The sequence below is a fragment of the Phyllobates terribilis genome, unplaced genomic scaffold (genome assembly GCF_046119375.1).
Source record: "Phyllobates terribilis strain yellow unplaced genomic scaffold, ASM4611937v1 Scaffold_5__5_contigs__length_657084704, whole genome shotgun sequence".
In the NCBI taxonomy this organism is placed as follows: domain Eukaryota; kingdom Metazoa; phylum Chordata; class Amphibia; order Anura; family Dendrobatidae; genus Phyllobates; species Phyllobates terribilis.
In genome coordinates, this window is record NW_027362765.1 from 287377235 (window position 1) to 287396465 (window position 19231).

The following is a 19231-nucleotide window of genomic DNA, read 5'->3' on the forward strand; positions in this document are numbered from 1 at the left end:
TCAGTGAGTGCCGGTGGTATGGAGGGTCAGTGAGTGAGTGGCGGTGTTATGGAGGATGAGTGAATGGCGGTGGTATGGAGGGTCAGTGAGTGGCGGTGGTATGGAGGGTCAGTGAGTGGCAGTGTTATGGAGGATCAGTGAGTGGGCAGTGTTATAGAGGATCAGTGAGTGGCGGTGGTATGGAGGGTTAGTGAGTGGCGGTGGTATGGAGGGTCAGTGAGTGGCGGTGGTATGGAGGGTCAGTGAGTGGTGGTGGTATGGAGGGTCAGTGAGTGGCGGTGTTATGGAGGATCAGTGAGTGAGTGGCGGTGTTATGGAGGGTCAGTGACTGAGTGGCGGTGGTATGGAGGATCAGTGAATGGCGGTGTTATGGAGGATCAGTCAATGGCGGTGGTATGGAGGGTCAGTGAGTGGCCGTGGTATGGAGGATCAGTGAGTGGAGGTGGTATGGAGGGACAGTGAGTGGCGGTATTATGGAGGGTCAGTGAGTGGCGGTGGTATGGAGTATTAGTGAGTAGGCGGTGGTATGGAGGGTCAGTGAGTGAGTGGCGGTGTTATGGAGGATGAGTGAATGGCGTTTGTATGGAGGGTCAGTGATTGGCAGTGGTATGGAGGATCAGTGAGTGGCGGTGGTATGGAGGGTCAGTGGGTAGCGGTGTTATGGAGGATCAGTGAGTGGCGGTGGTATGGAGGGTCAGTGAGTGGCGGTGTTATGGAGGGTCAGTGAGTGGCGGTGTTATGGAGGGTCAGTGAGTGGCGGTGTTATGGAGGGTCAGTGAGTGGCGGTGTTATGGAGGATCAGTGAGTGGTGGTGGTATGGAGGGTCACTGAGTGGCCGTGTTATGGAGGGTCACTGAGTGGCGGCGTTATGGAGGATCAGTGAGTGGCGGTGGTATGGAGGGTCAGTGAGTGGCGGTATTATGGAGGATCAGTGAGTGGCGGTGTTATGGAGGGTCAGTGAGTGGCTGTGTTATGGAGGGTCAGTGAGTGGCGGTGGTATGGAGGATCAGTGAGTGAGTGGCGTGTTATGGAGGGTCAGTGAGAAGCGATGATATGGAGGGTCAGTGAGTGGCGGTGGTAAGGAGGGTCAGTGAGTGGCGGTGATATGGAGGGTAGTGAGTGGTGGTGGTATGGAGGGTCATTGAGTGGCGGTGTTATGGAGGATCAGTGAGGGAGTGGCGGTGGTATGGAGGATCAGTGAATGGCGGTGTTATGGAGGATCAGTCAGTGGCGGTGGTATGGAGGGTCAGTGAGTGGCCGTGGTATGGAGGATCAGTGAGTGGAGGTGGTATGGAGTGTCAGTGAGTGTCGGTATTATGGAGGGTCAGTGAGTGGCGGTGATATGAAGGATCAGTGAGTGGCCGTGGTATGGAGTATTAGTGGGTAGGCGGTGGTATGGAGGGTCAGTGAGTGAGTGGCGGTGTTATGGAGGATGAATGAATGGCGGTGGTATGGAGGGTCAGTGAGTGGCGGTGGTATGAAGGATCAGTGAGTGGCGGTGGTATGGAGGGTCAGTGAGTAGCGGTGTTATGGAGGATCAGTGAGTGGCGGTGGTATGGAGGGTCAGTGAGTGGTGGTTTTATGGAGGATCAGTGAGTGGCGGTGTTATGGAGGGTCAGTGAGTGGCGGTGTTATGGAGGATCAGTGAGTGGCGGTGTTATGGAGGATCAGTGAGTGGCGGTGTTATGGAGGGTCAGTGATTGGTGGTGGTATGGAGGATCAGTGAGTGGCGGTGTTATGGAGGGTCACTGAGTGGTGGTGTTATGGAGGATCAGTGAGTGGCGGTGGTATGGAGGGTCAGTGAGTGGCGGTGTTATGGAGGATCAGTGAGTGGCGGTGTTATGGAGGGTCAGTGAGTGGCGGTGTTATGGAGGGTCAGTGAGTGGCGGTGTTATGGAGGATCAGTGAGTGGCGGTGGTATGGAGGATCAGTGAGTGAGTGGCGTGTTATGGAGGGTCAGTTAGAGGCGATTTTATGGAGGGTCAGTGAGTGGCGGTGTTATGGAGGGTCAGTGAGTGGCGGTGTTATGGAGGGTCAGTGAGTGGCTGTGTTATGGAGGATCAGTGAGTGGCGGTGGTATGGAGGATCAGTGAGTAAGTGGCGTGTTATGGAGGGTCAGTGAGAGGCGATGTTATGGAGGGTCAGTGAGTGGCGGTGTTATGGAGGGTCAGTGAGTGAGTGCCGGTGTTATAGATCGTCAGTGAGTGGCGGTGGTATGGAGGATCAGTGAGTGCCAGTGGTATGGAGGGTCAGTGAGTGGCGGTGTTATGGAGGATCAGTGAGTGGCGGTGGTATGGAGGATCAGTGAGTGAGTGGCGGTGGTATGGAGGGTCAGTCAGAGGCCATGTTATGGAGGGTCAGTGAGTGGCGGTGTTATGGAGGGTCAGTGAGTGAGTGGCGGTGTTATGGAGGGTCAGTGAGTGGCGGTGGTATGGAGGATCAGTGAGTGCCAGTGGTATGGAGGGTCAGTGAGTGGCGGTGGTATGGAGGATCAGTGAGTGCCGGTGGTATGGAGGGTCAGTGAGTGAGTGGCGGTGTTATGGAGGAGGAGTGAATGGCGGTGGTATGGAGGGTCAGTGAGTGGCGGTGGTATGGAGGATCAGTGAGTGGTGGTGTTATGGAGGATCAGTGAGTGGCGGTGTTATGGAGGGTCAGTGAGTGGCGGTGTTATGGAGGATCAGTGAGTGGCGGTGGTATGGAGGATCAGTGAGTGAGTGGCGTGTTATGGAGGGTCAGTGAGAGGCGGTGTTTTGGAGGGTCAGTGAGTGAGTGGCGGTGTTATGGAGGGTCAGTGAGTGGCGGTGGTATGGAGGATCAGTGAGTGCCAGTGGTATGGAGGGTCAGTGAGTGGCGGTGTTATGGAAGATCAGTGAGTGCCGGAGGTATGGAGGGTCAGTGAGTGAGTGGCGGTGTTATGGAGGATGAGTGAGTGGCGGTGGTATGGCGGATCAGTGAGTGAGTGGCGGTGTTATGGAGGGTCAGTGAGTGGCGGTGTTATGGAGGGTCAGTGAGTGGCTGTGTTATGGAGGATCAGTGAGTGGCGGTGGTATGGAGGATCAGTGATTAAGTGGCGTGTTATGGAGGGTCAGTGAGAGGCGATGTTATGGAGGGTCAGTGAGTGGCGGTGTTATGGAGGGTCAGTGAGTGAGTGCCGGTGTTATGGAGCGTCAGTGAGTGGCGGTGGTATGGAGGATCAGTGAGTGCCAATGGTATGGAGGGTCAGTGAGTGGCGGTGTTATGGAGGATCAGTGAGTGGCGGTGGTATGGAGGATCAGTGAGTGAGTGGCGGTGGTATGGAGGGTCAGTGAGAGGCCATGTTATAGAGGGTCAGTGAGTGGCGGTGTTATGGAGGGTCAGTGAGTGAGTGGCGGTGTTATGGAGGGTCAGTGAGTGGCGGTGGTATGGAGGATCAGTGAGTGGCGGTGGTATGGAGTGTCAGTGAGTGGCGGTGTTATGGAGGGTCAGTGAGTGGCGGTGTTATGGAGGGTCAGTGAGTGGCGGTGTTATGGAGGGTCAGTGAGTGGCGGTGGTATGGAGGATCAGTGAGTGGCGGTGGTATGGAGTGTCAGTGAGTGGCGGTGTTATGGAGGGTCAGTGAGAGGCGATGTTATGAAGGGTCAGTGAGTGGCGGTGTTATGGAGGGTCAGTGAGTGAGTGCCGGTGTTATGGATCGTCAGTGAGTGGCGGTGGTATGGAGGATCAGTGAGTGCCAGTGGTATGGAGGGTCAGTGAGTGGCGGTGTTATGGAGGATCAGTGAGTGGCGGTGGTATGGAGGATCAGTGAGTGAATGGCGGTGGTATGGAGGGTCACTGAGAGGCCATGTTATGGAGGGTCAGTGAGTGGCGGTGTTATGGAGGGTCAGTGAGTGAGTGGCGGTGTTATGGAGGGTCAGTGAGTGGCGCTGGTATGGAGGATCAGTGAGTGCCAGTGGTATGGAGGGTCAGTGAGTGGCGGTGGTATGGAGGATCAGTGAGTGCCGGTGGTATGGAGGGTCAGTGAGTGAGTGGCGGTGTTATGGAGGATGAGTGAATGGCGGTGGTATGGAGGGTCAGTGAGTGGTGGTGGTATGGAGGATCAGTGAGTGGTGGTGTTATGGAGGATCAGTGAGTGGCGGTGTTATGGAGGGTCAGTGAGTGGCGGTGTTATGGAGGATCAGTGAGTGGCGGTGGTATGGAGGATCAGTGAGTGAGTGGCGTGTTATGGAGGGTCAGTGAGAGGCGGTGTTTTGGAGGGTCAGTGAGTGAGTGGCGGTGTGATGGAGGGTCAGTGAGTGGCGGTGGTATGGAGGATCAGTGAGTGCCAGTGGTATGGAGGGTCAGTGAGTGGCGGTGTTATGGAAGATCAGTGAGTGCCGGAGGTATGGAGGGTCAGTGAGTGAGTGGCGGTGTTATGGAGGATCAGTGAGTGAGTGGCGGTGTTATGGAGGGTCAGTGAGTGGCGGTGTTATGGAGGGTCAGTGAGTGGCTGTGTTATGGAGGATCAGTGAGTGGCGGTGGTATGGAGGATCAGTGATTAAGTGGCGTGTTATGGAGGGTCAGTGAGAGGCGATGTTATGGAGGGTCAGTGAGTGGCGGTGTTATGGAGGGTCAGTGAGTGAGTGCCGGTGTTATGGAGCGTCAGTGAGTGGCGGTGGTATGGAGGATCAGTGAGTGCCAATGGTATGGAGGGTTAGTGAGTGGCGGTGTTATGGAGGATCAATGAGTGGCGGTGGTATGGAGGATCAGTGAGTGAGTGGCGGTGGTATGGAGGGTCAGTGAGAGGCCATGTTATAGAGGGTCAGTGAGTGGCGGTGTTATGGAGGGTCAGTGAGTGAGTGGCGGTGTTATGGAGGGTCAGTGAGTGGCGGTGGTATGGAGGATCAGTGAGTGGCGGTGGTATGGAGTGTCAGTGAGTGGCGGTGTTATGGAGGGTCAGTGAGTGGCGGTGTTATGGAGGATCAGTGAGTGGCGGTGGTATGGAGGATCAGTGAGTGAGTGGCGTGTTATGGAGGGTCAGTGAGAGGTGATTTTATGGAGGGTCAGTGAGTGGCGGTGTTATGGAGGGTCAGTGAGTGGCTGTGTTATGGAGGATCAGTGAGTGGCGGTGGTATGGAGGATCAGTGAGTGAGTGGCATGTTTTGGAGGGTCAGTGAGAGGCGATTTTATGGAGGGTCAGTGAGTGGCGGTGTTATGGAGGGTCAGTGAGTGGCGGTGTTATGGAGGGTCAGTGAGTGGCTGTGTTATGGAGGATCAGTGAGTGCCAGTCGTATGGAGGGTCAGTGAGAGGCGGTGTTATGGAGGATCAGTGAGTGGCGGTGGTATGGAGGATCAGTGAGTGAGTGGCGGTGGTATGGAGGGACAGTGAGAGGCCATGTTATGGAGGGTCAGTGAATGGCGGTGTTATGGAGGGTCAGTGAGTGAGTGGTGGTGTTATGGAGGGTCAGTGAGTGGCGGCGGTATGGAGGATCAGTGAGTGCCAGTGGTATGGAGGGTCAGTGAGTGGCGGTGTTATGGAAGATCAGTGAGTGCCGGAGGTATGGAGGGTCAGTGAGTGAGTGGCGGTGTTATGGAGGATGAGTGAGTGGCGATGGTATGGAGTGTCAGTGAGTGGTGGTGGTATGGAGGATCAGTGAGTGGCGGTGGTATGGAGGGTCAGTGAGTGGCGGTGTTATGGAGGATCAGTGAGTGGGAGGTGTTATAGAGGATCAGTGAGTGGGCGGTGGTATGGAAGGTTAGTGAGTGGCGGTGGAATGGATGGTCAGTGATTGGCGGTGGTATGGAGGGTCAGTGAGTGCCAGTGGTATGGAGGGTCAGTGAGTGGTGGTGGTATGGAGGGTCAGTGAGTGGCGGTGTTATGGAGGATCAGTGAGTGAGTGGCGGTGTTATGGAGGGTCAGTGACTGAGTGGCGGTGCTATGGAGGATCAGTGAATGGCGGTGTTATGGAGCATCAGTCAGTGGCGGTGGTATGGAGGGTCAGTGAGTGGAGGTGGTATGGAGGGTCAGTAAGTGGCGGCTTTATGGAGGGTCAGTGAGTGGCGGTGGTATGGAGTATTAGTGAGTAGGCAGTGGTATGGAGGGTCAGTGAGTGAGTGGCGGTGTTATGGAGGATGAGTGAATGGCGTTTGTATGGATGGTCACGGAGTGGCGGTGGTATGGAGGATCAGTGAGTAGCGGTGTTATGGAGGATCAGTGAGTGGCGGTGGTATGGAGGGTCAGTGAGTGGCGGTGTTATGGAGGGTCAGTGAGTGGCGGTGTTATGGAGGATCAGTGAGTGGCGGCGTTATGGAGGATCAGTGAGTGGTGGTGGTATGGAGGGTCAGTGAGTGGCGGTGTTATGATCAGTGAGTGGCGGTGTTATGGAGGGTCAGTGAGTGGCGGTGTTATGAGGATCAGTGAGTGGCGGTGGTATGGAGGATCAGTGAGTGAGTGGCGTGTTAAGGACTGTCAGTGAGAGGCAATTTTATGGAGGGTCAGTGAGTGGCGGTGTTATGGAGGGTCAGTGAGTGGCTGTGTTATGGAGGATCAGTGAGTGGCGGTGGTATGGAGGATCAGTGAGTAAGTGGCGTGTTATGGAGAGTCAGTGAGTGGCGGTGGTATGGAGGGTCAGTGAGTGGCCGTGGTATGGAGGGTCAGTGAGTGGCGGTGTTATGGAGGATCAGTGAGTGGCGGTGTTATGGAGGGTCAGTGAGTGGCGGTGTTATGGAGGATCAGTGAGTGGCGGTGGCATGGAGGGTCAGTTAGTGGCGGTGGAATGGAGGATCAGTGAGTGGCAGTGTTATGGAGGATCAGTGAGTGGTGTGTTATGGAGGATCAGTGAGTGGTGTGTTATGGAGGATCAGTGAGTGGCAGTGTTATGGAGGGTCAGTGACTGAGTGGCGGTGGTATGGAGTATCAGTGAGTGAGTGGCGGTGGTATGGAGGGTCAGTGAGTGGCGGTGGTATGGAGGGTCAGTGAGTGGCGGTGGTATGGAGGGTCAGTGAGTGGCGGTGGTATGGAGGGTCAGTGAGTGAGTGGCGGTGTTATGGAGGATGAGTGAATGGCGGTGGTATGGAGGGTCAGTGAGTGGTGGTGGTATGGAGGATCAGTGAGTGGTGGTGTTATGGAGGATCAGTGAGTGGCGGTGTCATGGAGGGTCAGTGAGTGGCGGTGTTATGGAGGATCAGTGAGTGGCGGTGGTATGGAGGATCAGTGAGTGAGTGGCGTGTTATGGAGGGTCAGTGAGAGGCGGTGTTTTGGAGGGTCAGTGAGTGAGTGGCGGTGTGATGGAGGGTTAGTGAGTGGCGGTGGTATGGAGGATCAGTGAGTGCCAGTGGTATGGAGGGTCAGTGAGTGGCGGTGTTATGGAAGATCAGTGAGTGCCGGAGGTATGGAGGGTCAGTGAGTGAGTGGCGGTGTTATGGAGGATCAGTGAGTGAGTGGCGGTGTTATGGAGGGTCAGTGAGTGGCTGTGTTATGGAGGATCAGTGAGTGGCGGTGGTATGGAGGATCAGTGATTAAGTGGCGTGTTATGGAGGGTCAGTGAGAGGCGATGTTATGGAGGGTCAGTGAGTGGCGGTGTTATGGAGGGTCAGTGAGTGAGTGCCGGTGTAATGGAGCGTCAGTGAGTGGCGGTGGTATGGAGGATCAGTGAGTGCCAATGGTATGGAGGGTCAGTGAGTGGCGGTGTTATGGAGGATCAATGAGTGGCGGTGGTATGGAGGATCAGTGAGTGAGTGGCGGTGGTATGGAGGGTCAGTGAGAGGCCATGTTATAGAGGGTCAGTGAGTGGCGGTGTTATGGAGGGTCAGTGAGTGAGTGGCGGTGTTATGGAGGGTCAGTGAGTGGCGGTGGTATGGAGGATCAGTGAGTGGCGGTGGTATGGAGTGTCAGTGAGTGGCGGTGTTATGGAGGGTCAGTGAGTGGCGGTGTTATGGAGGATCAGTGAGTGGCGGTGGTATGGAGGATCAGTGAGTGAGTGGCGTGTTATGGAGGGTCAGTGAGAGGTGATTTTATGGAGGGTCAGTGAGTGGCGGTGTTATGGAGGGTCAGTGAGTGGCTGTGTTATGGAGGATCAGTGAGTGGCGGTGGTATGGAGGATCAGTGAGTGAGTGGCATGTTTTGGAGGGTCAGTGAGAGGCGATTTTATGGAGGGTCAGTGAGTGGCGGTGTTATGGAGGGTCAGTGAGTGGCGGTGTTATGGAGGGTCAGTGAGTGGCTGTGTTATGGAGGATCAGTGAGTGCCAGTCGTATGGAGGGTCAGTGAGAGGCGGTGTTATGGAGGATCAGTGAGTGGCGGTGGTATGGAGGATCAGTGAGTGAGTGGCGGTGGTATGGAGGGACAGTGAGAGGCCATGTTATGGAGGGTCAGTGAATGGCGGTGTTATGGAGGGTCAGTGAGTGAGTGGTGGTGTTATGGAGGGTCAGTGAGTGGCGGCGGTATGGAGGATCAGTGAGTGGCGGTGTTATGGAAGATCAGTGAGTGCCGGAGGTATGGAGGGTCAGTGAGTGAGTGGCGGTGTTATGGAGGATGAGTGAGTGGCGATGGTATGGAGTGTCAGTGAGTGGTGGTGGTATGGAGGATCAGTGAGTGGCGGTGGTATGGAGGGTCAGTGAGTGGCGGTGTTATGGAGGATCAGTGAGTGGGAGGTGTTATAGAGGATCAGTGAGTGGGCGGTGGTATGGAAGGTTAGTGAGTGGCGGTGGAATGGATGGTCAGTGATTGGCGGTGGTATGGAGGGTCAGTGAGTGCCAGTGGTATGGAGGGTCAGTGAGTGGTGGTGGTATGGAGGGTCAGTGAGTGGCGGTGTTATGGAGGATCAGTGAGTGAGTGGCGGTGTTATGGAGGGTCAGTGACTGAGTGGCGGTGCTATGGAGGATCAGTGAATGGCGGTGTTATGGAGCATCAGTCAGTGGCGGTGGTATGGAGGGTCAGTGAGTGGAGGTGGTATGGAGGGTCAGTAAGTGGCGGCTTTATGGAGGGTCAGTGAGTGGCGGTGGTATGGAGTATTAGTGAGTAGGCAGTGGTATGGAGGGTCAGTGAGTGAGTGGCGGTGTTATGGAGGATGAGTGAATGGCGTTTGTATGGATGGTCACGGAGTGGCGGTGGTATGGAGGATCAGTGAGTAGCGGTGTTATAGAGGATCAGTGAGTGGCGGTGGTATGGAGGGTCAGTGAGTGGCGGTGTTATGGAGGGTCAGTGAGTGGCGGTGTTATGGAGGATCAGTGAGTGGCGGCGTTATGGAGGATCAGTGAGTGGTGGTGGTATGGAGGGTCAGTGAGTGGCGGTGTTATGATCAGTGAGTGGCGGTGTTATGGAGGGTCAGTGAGTGGCGGTGTTATGGAGGATCAGTGAGTGGCGGTGGTATGGAGGATCAGTGAGTGAGTGGCGTGTTAAGGACTGTCAGTGAGAGGCAATTTTATGGAGGGTCAGTGAGTGGCGGTGTTATGGAGGGTCAGTGAGTGGCTGTGTTATGGAGGATCAGTGAGTGGCGGTGGTATGGAGGATCAGTGAGTAAGTGGCGTGTTATGGAGAGTCAGTGAGTGGCGGTGGTATGGAGGGTCAGTGAGTGGCCGTGGTATGGAGGGTCAGTGAGTGGCGGTGTTATGGAGGATCAGTGAGTGGCGGTGTTATGGAGGGTCAGTGAGTGGCGGTGTTATGGAGGATCAGTGAGTGGCGGTGGCATGGAGGGTCAGTTAGTGGCGGTGGAATGGAGGATCAGTGAGTGGCAGTGTTATGGAGGATCAGTGAGTGGTGTGTTATGGAGGATCAGTGAGTGGTGTGTTATGGAGGATCAGTGAGTGGCAGTGTTATGGAGGGTCAGTGACTGAGTGGCGGTGGTATGGAGTATCAGTGAGTGAGTGGCGGTGGTATGGAGGGTCAGTGAGTGGCGGTGGTATGGAGGGTCAGTGAGTGGCGGTGGTATGGAGGGTCAGTGAGTGGCGGTGGTATGGAGGGTCAGTGAGTGGAGGTGTTATGGAAGATCAGTGAGTGCCGGTGGTATGGAGGGTCAGTGAGTGAGTGGCGGTGTTATAGAGGATCAGTGAGTAGCGGTGGTATGGAGGATGAGTGAGTGGCGGTGGTATGGAGGATAAGTGAGTGGCGGTGGTATGGAGGGTCAGTGAGTGGCGGTGTTATGGAGGGTCAGTGAGTGGCGGTGTTATGGAGGATCAGTGAGTGGCGGTATTATGGAGGGTCAGTGAGTGGCGGTGTTATGGAGGGTAAGTGAGTGGCGGTGTTATGGAGGGTCAGTTAGTGGCGGTGGTATGCATGATCAGTGAGTGAGTGGCGGTGTTATGGAGGGTCAGTGAGTGGCGGTGGTATGGAGGGTCAGTTAGTGGCGGTGGTATGGAGGATCAGTGAGTGAGTGGCGGTGTTATGGAGGGTCAGTGAGTGGCAGTGTTATGTAGGATCAGTGAGTGGCAGTGTTATGGAGGGTCAGTGAATGGCGGTGGAATGGAGGATCAGTGAGTGGCAGTGGTATGGAGGATCAGTGAGTGGCGGTGTTCTGGAGGGTCAGTGAGTGGCGGTGTTATGGAGGGTCAGTGAGTGGCAGTGTTATGGAGGATCAGTGAGTGGCGGTGGTATGGAGGATCAGTGAGTCAGTGGCGGTGTTATGGAGAGTGAGTGAAAGGCGGTGGTATGGAGGGTCAGTGAGTGACGTTGTCATGGAAGATCAGTGAGTGTCGGTGGTATGGAGGGTCAGTGAGTGAGTGGCAGTGTTATGGAGGATTAGTGAGTGGTGGTTTTATGGAGGATCAGTGAGTGGCGGGGTATGGAGGGTCAGTGAGTGGCAGTGTTATGGAGGATCAGTGAGTGGGGGTGGTATGGAGGATCAGTGAGTGGCGGTGTTATGGAGGGTCAGTGAGTGAGTGGCGGTGTTATGGAGGGTCAGTGAGTGGCGGTGGTATGGAGGATCAGTGAGTGCCAGTGGTATGGAGGGTCAGTGAGTGGCGGTGGTATGGAGGATCAGTGAGTGCCGGTGGTATGGAGGGTCAGTGAGTGAGTGGCGGTGTTATGGAGGATGAGTGAATGGCGGTGGTATGGAGGGTCAGTGAGTGGCGGTGGTATGGAGGATCAGTGAGTGGCGGTGGTATGGAGTGTCAGTGAGTGACGGTGTTATGGAGGATTAGTGAGTGGCGGTGTTATGGAGGGTCAGTGAGTGGCGGTGTTATGGAGGGTCAGTGAGTGGCGGTGGTATGGAGGATCAGTGAGTGGCGGTGGTATGGAGGATCAGTGAGTGAGTGGCGTGTTATGGAGGGTCAGTGAGAGGCGGTGTTTTGGAGGGTCAGTGAGTGAGTGGCGGTGTTATGGAGGGTCAGTGAGTGGCGGTGGTATGGAGGATCAGTGAGTGCCAGTGGTATGGAGGGTCAGTGAGTGGCGGTGTTATGGAAGATCAGTGAGTGACGGAGGTATGGAGGGTCAGTGAGTGAGTGGCGGTGTTATGGAGGATGAGTGAGTGGCGATGGTATGGAGGGTCAGTGAGTGGTGGTGGTATGGAGGATCAGTGAGTGGCGGTGGTATGGAGGGTCAGTGAGTGGCGGTGTTATGGAGGATCAGTGAGTGGGCGGTGTTATAGAGGATCAGTGAGTGGCGCTGGTATGGAAGGTCAGTGAGTGGCGGTGGAATGGATGGTCAGTGATTGGCGGTGGTATGGAGGGTCAGTGAGTGGGGGTGGTATGGAGGGTCAGTGAGTGGTGGTGGTATGGAGGGTCAGTGAGTGGCGGTGTTATGGAGGGTCAGTGACTGAGTGGCGGTGCTATGGAAGATCAGTGAATGGCGGTGTTATGGAGCATCAGTCAGTGGCGGTGGTATGGAGGGTCAGTGAGTGGAGGTGGTATGGAGGGTCAGTGATTGGCGGTGTTATGGAGGATCAGTGAGTGGCGGCGTTATGGAGGATCAGTGAGTGGTGGTGGTATGGAGGGTCAGTGAGTGGCGGTGTTATGGAGGATCAGTGAGTGGCGGTGTTATGGAGGGTCAGTGAGTGGCGGTGTTATGGAGGGTCAGTGAGTGGCGGTGTTATGGAGGATCAGTGAGTGGCGGTGGTATGGAGGATCAGTGAGTGGCGTGTTAAGGAGGGTCAGTGAGAGGCAATTTTATGGAGGGTCAGTGAGTGGCGGTGTTATGGAGGGTCAGTGAGTGGCTGTGTTATGGAGGATCAGTGAGTGGCGGTGGTATGGAGGATCAGTGAGTAAGTGGCGTGTTATGGAGGGTCAGTGAGTGGCGGTGGTATGGAGGGTCAGTGAGTGGCGGTGTTATGGAGGATCAGTGAGTGGCGGTGTTATGGAGGGTCAGTGAGTGGCGGTGTTATGGAGGGTCAGTGAGTGGCGGTGTTATGGAGGGTCAGTGAGTGGCAGTGTTATGGAGGATCAGTGAGTGGTGTGTTATGGAGGATCAGTGAGTGGCAGTGTTATGGAGGGTCAGTGACTGAGTGGCGGTGGTATGGAGTATCAGTGAGTGAGTGGCGGTGGTATGGAGGGTCAGTGAGTGGCGGTGTTATGGAAGATCAGTGAGTGCCGGTGGTATGGAGGGTCAGTGAGTGAGTGGCGGTGTTATAGAGGATCAGTGAGTAGCGGTGGTATGGAGGATCAGTGAGTGGCGGTGGTATGGAGGATAAGTGAGTGGCGGTGGTATGGAGGGTCAGTGAGTGGCGGTGTTATGGAGGGTCAGTGAGTGGCGGTGTTATGGAGGATCAGTGAGTGGCGGTGTTATGGAGGGTTAGTGAGTGGCGGTGTTATGGAGGGTAAGTGAGTGGCGGTGTTATGGAGGGTCAGTTAGTGGCGGTGGTATGGATGATCAGTGAGTGAGTGGCGGTGTTATGGAGGGTCAGTGAGTGGTGGTGGTATGGAGGGTCAGTTAGTGGCGGTGGTATGGAGGATCAGTGAGTGAGTGGCGGTGTTATGGAGGGTCAGTGAGTGGCAGTGTTATGGAGGATCAGTGAGTGGCAGTGTTATGGAGGGTCAGTGAGTGGCGGTGTTCTGGAGGATCAGTGAGTGGCGGTGTTCTGGAGGGTCAGTGAGTGACGGTGTTATGGAGGGTCAGTGAGTGGCAGTGTTATGGAGGATCAGTGAGTGGCGGTGGTATGGAGGATCAGTGAGTGAGTGGCGGTGTTATGGAGAGTCAGTGAATGGCGGTGGTATGGAGGGTCAGTGAGTGACGTTGTCATGGAAGATCAGTGAGTGTCGGTGGTATGGAGGGTCAGTGAGTGAGTGGCAGTGTTATGGAGGATCAGTGAGTGGTGGTGTTATGGAGGATCAGTGAGTGGCGGGGTATGGAGGGTCAGTGAGTGGCAGTGTTATGGAGGATCAGTGAGTGGGGGTGGTATGGAGGATCAGTGAGTGGCGGTGTTATGGAGGATCAGTGAGTGGCGGTGTTATGGAGGGTCAGTGAGTGGAGGTGTTATGGAGGGTCAGTTAGTGGCGGTGGTATGGAGGATCAGTGAGTGAGTGGCGGTGTTATGGAGGGTCAGTGAGTGGCGGTGGTATGGAGGGTCAGTGAGTGGCGGTGGTATGGAGGGTCAGTGAGTGGCTGTGGAATGGAGGATCAGTGAGTGGCGGTGTTCTGGAGGGTCAGTGAGTGGCGGTGTTATGGAGGGTCAGTGAGTGGCAGTGTTATGGAGGATCAGTGAGTGGCGGTGGTATGGAGGATCAGTGAGTGAGTGGCGGTGTTATGGAGAGTCAGTGAATGGCGGTGGTATGGAGGGTCAGTGAGTGACGTTGTCATGGAAGATCAGTGAGTGTCGGTGGTATGGAGGGTCAGTGAGTGAGTGGCAGTGTTATGGAGGATCAGTGAGTGGTGGTGTTATGGAGGGTCAGTGAGTGGCAGTGTTATGGAGGATCAGTGAGTGGCGGTGGTATGGAGGATCAGTGAGTGGCGGTGGTATGGAGGATCAGTGAGTGGCGGTGTTATGGAGGATCAGTGAGTGGCGGTGGTATGGAGGATCAGTGAGTGGCGGTGGTATGGAGGATCAGTGAGTGGCGGTGGTATGGAGGGTCAGTGAGTGGCGGTGGTATGGAGGGTCAGTGAGTGGCGGTGGTATGGAGGGTCAGTGTGTGCCGGTGGTATGGAGGTTCAGTGAGTGAGTGGCGGTGTTATAGAGGATCAGTGAGTAGCGGTGGTATGGAGGATCAGTGAGTGGCGGTGGTATGGAGGATCAGTGAGTGGCGGTGGTATGGAGGGTCAGTGAGTGGCGGTGGTATGGAGGGTCAGTGAGTGGCGGTGGTATGGAGGGTCAGTGAGTGGCAGTGGTATGGAGGATCAGTGAGTGGCGGTGTTCTGGAGGGTCAGTGAGTGGCGGTGTTATGGAGGGTCAGTGAGTGGCAGTGTTATGGAGGATCAGTGAGTGGCGGTGGTATGGAGGATCAGTGAGTGAGTGGCGGTGTTATGGAGAGTCAGTGAATGGCGGTGGTATGGAGGGTCAGTGAGTGACGTTGTCATGGAAGATCAGTGAGTGTCGGTGGTATGGAGGGTCAGTGAGTGAGTGGCAGTGTTATGGAGGATCAGTGAGTGGTGGTGTTATGGAGGATCAGTGAGTGGCGGGGTATGGAGGGTCAGTGAGTGGCAGTGTTATGGAGGATCAGTGAGTGGCGGTGGTATGGAGGATCAGTGAGTGGCGGTGGTATGGAGGATCAGTGAGTGGCGGTGTTATGGAGGATCAGTGAGTGGCGGTGGTATGGAGGATCAGTGAGTGGCGGTGGTATGGAGGATCAGTGAGTGGCGGTGGTATGGAGGATCAGTGAGTGGCGGTGTTATGGAGGGTCAGTGAGTGGCGGTGTTATGGAGGGTCAGTTAGTGGCGGTGGTATGGAGGATCAGCGAGTGAGTGGCGGTGTTATGGAGGGTCAGTGAGTGAGTGGCGGTGTTATAGAGGATCAGTGAGTAGCGGTGGTATGGAGGATCAGTGAGTGGCGGTGGTATGGAGGATCAGTGAGTGGCGGTGGTATGGAGGGTCAGTGAGTGGCGGTGTTATGGAGGGTCAGTGAGTGGCGGTGCTATGGAGGGTCAGTGAGTGGCGGTGTTATGGAAGATCAGTGAGTGCCGGTGGTATGGAGAGTCAGTGAGTGATTGGCGGTGTTATAGAGGATCAGTGAGTAGCGGTGGTATGGAGGATCAGTGAGTGGCGGTGTTATGGAGGATCAGTGAGTGGCGGTGGTATGGAGGATCAGTGAGCGGCAGTGGTATGGAGGATCAGTGAGTGGCGGTGTTATGGAGGATCAGTGAGTGGCGGTGTTATGGAGGATCAGTGAGTGTCGGTGGTATGGAGGATGAGTGAGTGTCGGTGGTATGGAGGATGAGTGAGTGGCGGTGGTATGGAGGATGAGTGAGTGGCAGTGGTATGAAGGATCAGTGAGTGGTGGTGGTATGGAGGATCAGTGAGTGGCGGTGGTATGGAGGATCAGTGAGTGGCGGTGGTATGGAGGATCAGTGAGTGGCGGTGGTATGGAGGATCAGTGAGTAGCGGTGGTATGGAGGATCAGTGAGTGGCGGTGTTATGGAGGATCAGTGAGTGTCGGTGGTATGGAGGGTCAGTGAGTGGCGGTGTTATGGAGGGTCAGTGAGTGGCGGTGTTATGGAGGATCAGTGAGTGGCGGTGGTATGGAGGATCAGTGAGCGGCGGTGGTATGGAGGATCAGTGAGTGGCGGTGTTATGGAGGATCAGTGAGTGGCGGTGTTATGGAGGATCAGTGAGTGTCGGTGGTATGGAGGATGAGTGAGTGGCGGTGGTATGGAGGATGAGTGAGTGGCGGTGGTATGGAGGATCAGTGAGTGGCGGTGGTATGAAGGATCAGTGAGTGGTGGTGGTATGGAGGATCAGTGAGTGGCGGTGGTATGGAGGATCAGTGAGTGGCGGTGGTATGGAGGATCAGTGAGTGGCGGTGTTATGGAGGATCAGTGAGTAGCGGTGGTATGGAGGATCAGTGAGTGGCGGTGTTATGGAGGATCAGTGAGTGTCGGTGGTATGGAGGGTCAGTGAGTGGCGGTGTTATGGAGGATCAGTGAGTGTCGGTGGTATGGAGGGTCAGTGAGTGGCGGTGTTATGGAGGGTCAGTGAGTGGCAGTGTTATGGAGCATCAGTGAATGGTCGTATTCGCTTTATATTTTATGTATAAGCTTTTCTCATAAACTGTTATCACCTGTAACACTATGTGGCCAGTTGGTGGCGCTATAACACCACACAAGTAAATCTATTGCATTGTATCCATGTTTCTCTCTGCACATGCATGTATCGCTTGTCTCAGTTGCCGTCAATATCGCGATTATCACGAAGTCCCTGAAGTCCCTCACAGTACAAGTTACCAGCAGCGATGTCCGCTCGTGATCCATAGTTCGAAGCCACGCCCCTTGCAGGCATCGCCAATCAATAACGGAGGACGCTCCTGTGAGCGGCAGGCATGAACAGCTGATCTCTCCCCCAGCAGCCGGACATAGAGAACTTCACAGTGACGCTGTATGTGACCGTGCAGACCTGCCGCAGGATGAAGGTTCACATTAAGGCCTGGAATGGCGTCGCCTCCTGGATGTGGGTGGCAAATGACGAGAACTGCGGAATCTGCCGCATGGCTTTTAATGGCTGCTGCCCAGACTGTAAGTATGTGCCCCCTGCCATGTCTGGTACACTAGTATAAGGGTCTTCCAGCTGACAGCTGGGTACCAGAGATGCTACAAAGCACATGAGGCTATTGGGCCTTACAAATATCTCTGTCTTTGTGTCTTGGCTGCTGCTAATCCTATGTAGCAATGTCAGAACCCCAGTGTGACGGCAGCACCCCCTGCCCCGATATGACGGCAGCACCCCCTGGCCCCCTGCCCCGGTGTGACGGCAGCACCCCCTGGCCCCCTGTCCCGGTGTGACGGCAGCACCCCCTGGCCCCCTGCCCCGGTGTGACGGCAGCACCCCCTGGCCCCCTGCCCCGGTGTGACGGCAGCACCCCCTGGCCCCCTGCCCCAGTGTGACGGCAGCGCCCCCTGCCCCGGTGTGACGGCTGCACCCCCTGGCCCCCTGCCCCGGTGTGACGGCAGCACCCCCTGGCCCCCTGCCCCAGTGTGACGGCAGCGCCCCCTGCCCCGGTGTGACGGCTGCACCCCCTGGCCCCCTGCCCCGGTGTGACGGCTGCACCCCCTGGCCCCCTGCCCCGGTGTGACGGCAGCACCCCCTGGCCCCCTGCCCCGGTGTGACGGCAGCACCCCCTGGCCCCCTGCCCCGGTGTGACGGCAGCACCCCCTGGCCCCCTGCCCCGGTGTGACGGCAGCACCCCCTGGCCCCCTGCCCCGGTGTGACGGCAGCACCCCCTGGCCCCCTGCCCCGGTGTGACGGCAGCACCCCCTGGCCCCCTGCCCCGGTGTGACGGCAGCACCCCCTGGCCCTCTGCCCAGTGTGAGGTCAGGCTATTTGCATCATATTTAGGCCTAAACTCGGACATACAGATCATCACTTTGTAGAGCCACAAATCCTAAATTCTGCAGAACACTATAGAACATTCCAAATCGGTGATTACTTGCTCCCACGTTTAGTGTTTCCAGAATCGTCCCTGACATACATGCAGGTTCTCTCTGCCCGTGCCTGCCCTGATGGCGCCCCCTGCCCGTGCCTGCCCTGATGGCGCCCCCTGCCCGTGCCTGCCCTGATGGCACCCCCTGCCCGTGCCTGCCCTGATGGCGCCCCCTGCCCGTGCCTGCCCTGATGGCGCCCTCTGCTCTCTGCCCATGCCTGCCCTGATGGCGCCCTCTGCTCTCTGCCCATGCCTGCCCTGATGGCGCCCTCTGCTCTCTGCCCATGCCTGTCCTGATGGCGCCTTCTGCTCTCTGCCTGCAGGTAAGGTTCCCGGAGACGACTGCCCCTTGGTCTGGGGGCACTGCTCTCACTGCTTCCACATGCATTGCATCCTGAAGTGGCTGAACTCCCAGCAGGTGCAGCAGCATTGCCCCATGTGCCGGCAAGAATGGAAATTCAAGGAGTGAATCATGCTGCCATGCCTACTTAATGTTTGGCAGCTGCACAGTCACGAGTCTCTTGGGCATGCTGGTACTTCTAGTTCCGGTAGCGGAGGAGTTTTACATGTTACAGAAACTGTCAGGATGTAAACTGATATAATGGGCAACAAAGATGGAAAATAAAGAATCCTTCCTGTCTGAAGTGTCTCTGTGGGGTAATCTCCCCAGGAAAAGACTTATAACCTCCCCACTCCAGGTGCCGGCTGCTCTGTAATGTTCTGCATTTTGTTGATGCTTCACATTTTGCTATTAAATTACCTTTCTGTCTGTGACGACTGAGATTAGTCATTTCCACTTGTAAACTGAATAAAGTGCATTGATACCTTTCTTAAGAAATTCAAAACTCTCGGGAATCGTTTATGGACATGAGTAATGACGTCGTGTTGAGATCGACCATCACGGAGGGAATAATAGAAAGCTCATCGCTTGTATCCATCAAAAAAGGAGAAATTGCCTTCTCTTTCTAAATTGATAATTGCGTTTCTTAATTTTTTTCCTCAAAACCAGTAGTGTGCAATTAACCCCTTCCCTGTTGATGATTACTGAAAGGATTTTTTTCATGTAAGACAGTTGTGAAGAAGTCCTCATTCAGACATCAGTGATTTTTCTGGTATGCAAAAAAAATCTATGATCATCCTCCTATAAAAAAATAAATAGCAAAGCTTCTCCTATTCATTGCCCACAGATGGCATTTTCATGGACCCATAGACTTGCATGGGCAATTTTGACCTGTAAATTAGATACAAAACGGATAGGTTTCCATGATTTTTTTTTTTTTGTAAAACAAGGATCAAACACATGAAAAACAGACTTCTGAATAAGGCCTAAAGTAATTACTTAAAGGGAATCTGTCTGCAGGTTTTTGCTTCCTCATCTGACAGCAGTCTGATGTTGGTAAATAGAAGCTGCACAGCCCTCCATGTGCTCGACAGAGGTAGCTTGACTGCCATTAGGTACCGAGATTAGATCCTCAGACCCCTTGTGAGACCGTATGCTGTTGCAGTTGGCCCTGGGTTCCTTCTAATGCAGGACAATGCCAGACCTCATGTAGCTGGAGTGAGTCATCAGTTCCTGCAAGATGAAGGCATTGAAGCTATGGACTGGCCCGCCCGTTCCCCAGACCTGAATCCGATTGAGCACATCTGGGACATCATGTCTCGCTCCATCCAACAACGTCACGTTGCACCACAGACTGTTCAGGAGTTGGCGGATGCTTTACTCCAGGTCTGGGAGGAGTTCCCACAGGAGACCATCCACAACCTCATCAGGAGCATGCCCAGGCAT

At 55.3% G+C, this 19231-nt stretch overlaps 1 protein-coding gene across 1 annotated transcript; it reads left to right on the forward strand.

Moving 5' to 3' along the window:
* The first annotated feature begins 16274 nt into the window (after window positions 1–16274).
* Window positions 16275–18219, forward strand: ANAPC11 (anaphase promoting complex subunit 11). The gene is made up of 2 exons (XM_073684211.1): window positions 16275–16540; window positions 17769–18219. The coding sequence occupies exons 1-2, from the start codon at window positions 16432–16434 to the stop codon at window positions 17912–17914; spliced, it is 255 nt and encodes an 84-aa protein (XP_073540312.1). The 5' UTR covers window positions 16275–16431; the 3' UTR covers window positions 17915–18219.
* Window positions 18220–19231: the final 1012 nt, after the last annotated feature.

Excerpts from the sequence above, each read along its gene's own strand:
- ANAPC11 (XM_073684211.1), top strand. The coding sequence starts at position 16,432 with ATGAAGGTTCACATTAAGGCCTGGAATGGCGTCGCCTCCTGGATGTGG. Across the intron at positions 16,541-17,768 it reads TAATGGCTGCTGCCCAGACT|GTAAGGTTCCCGGAGACGAC; the intron begins GTAAGTATGTGC and ends CTCTGCCTGCAG.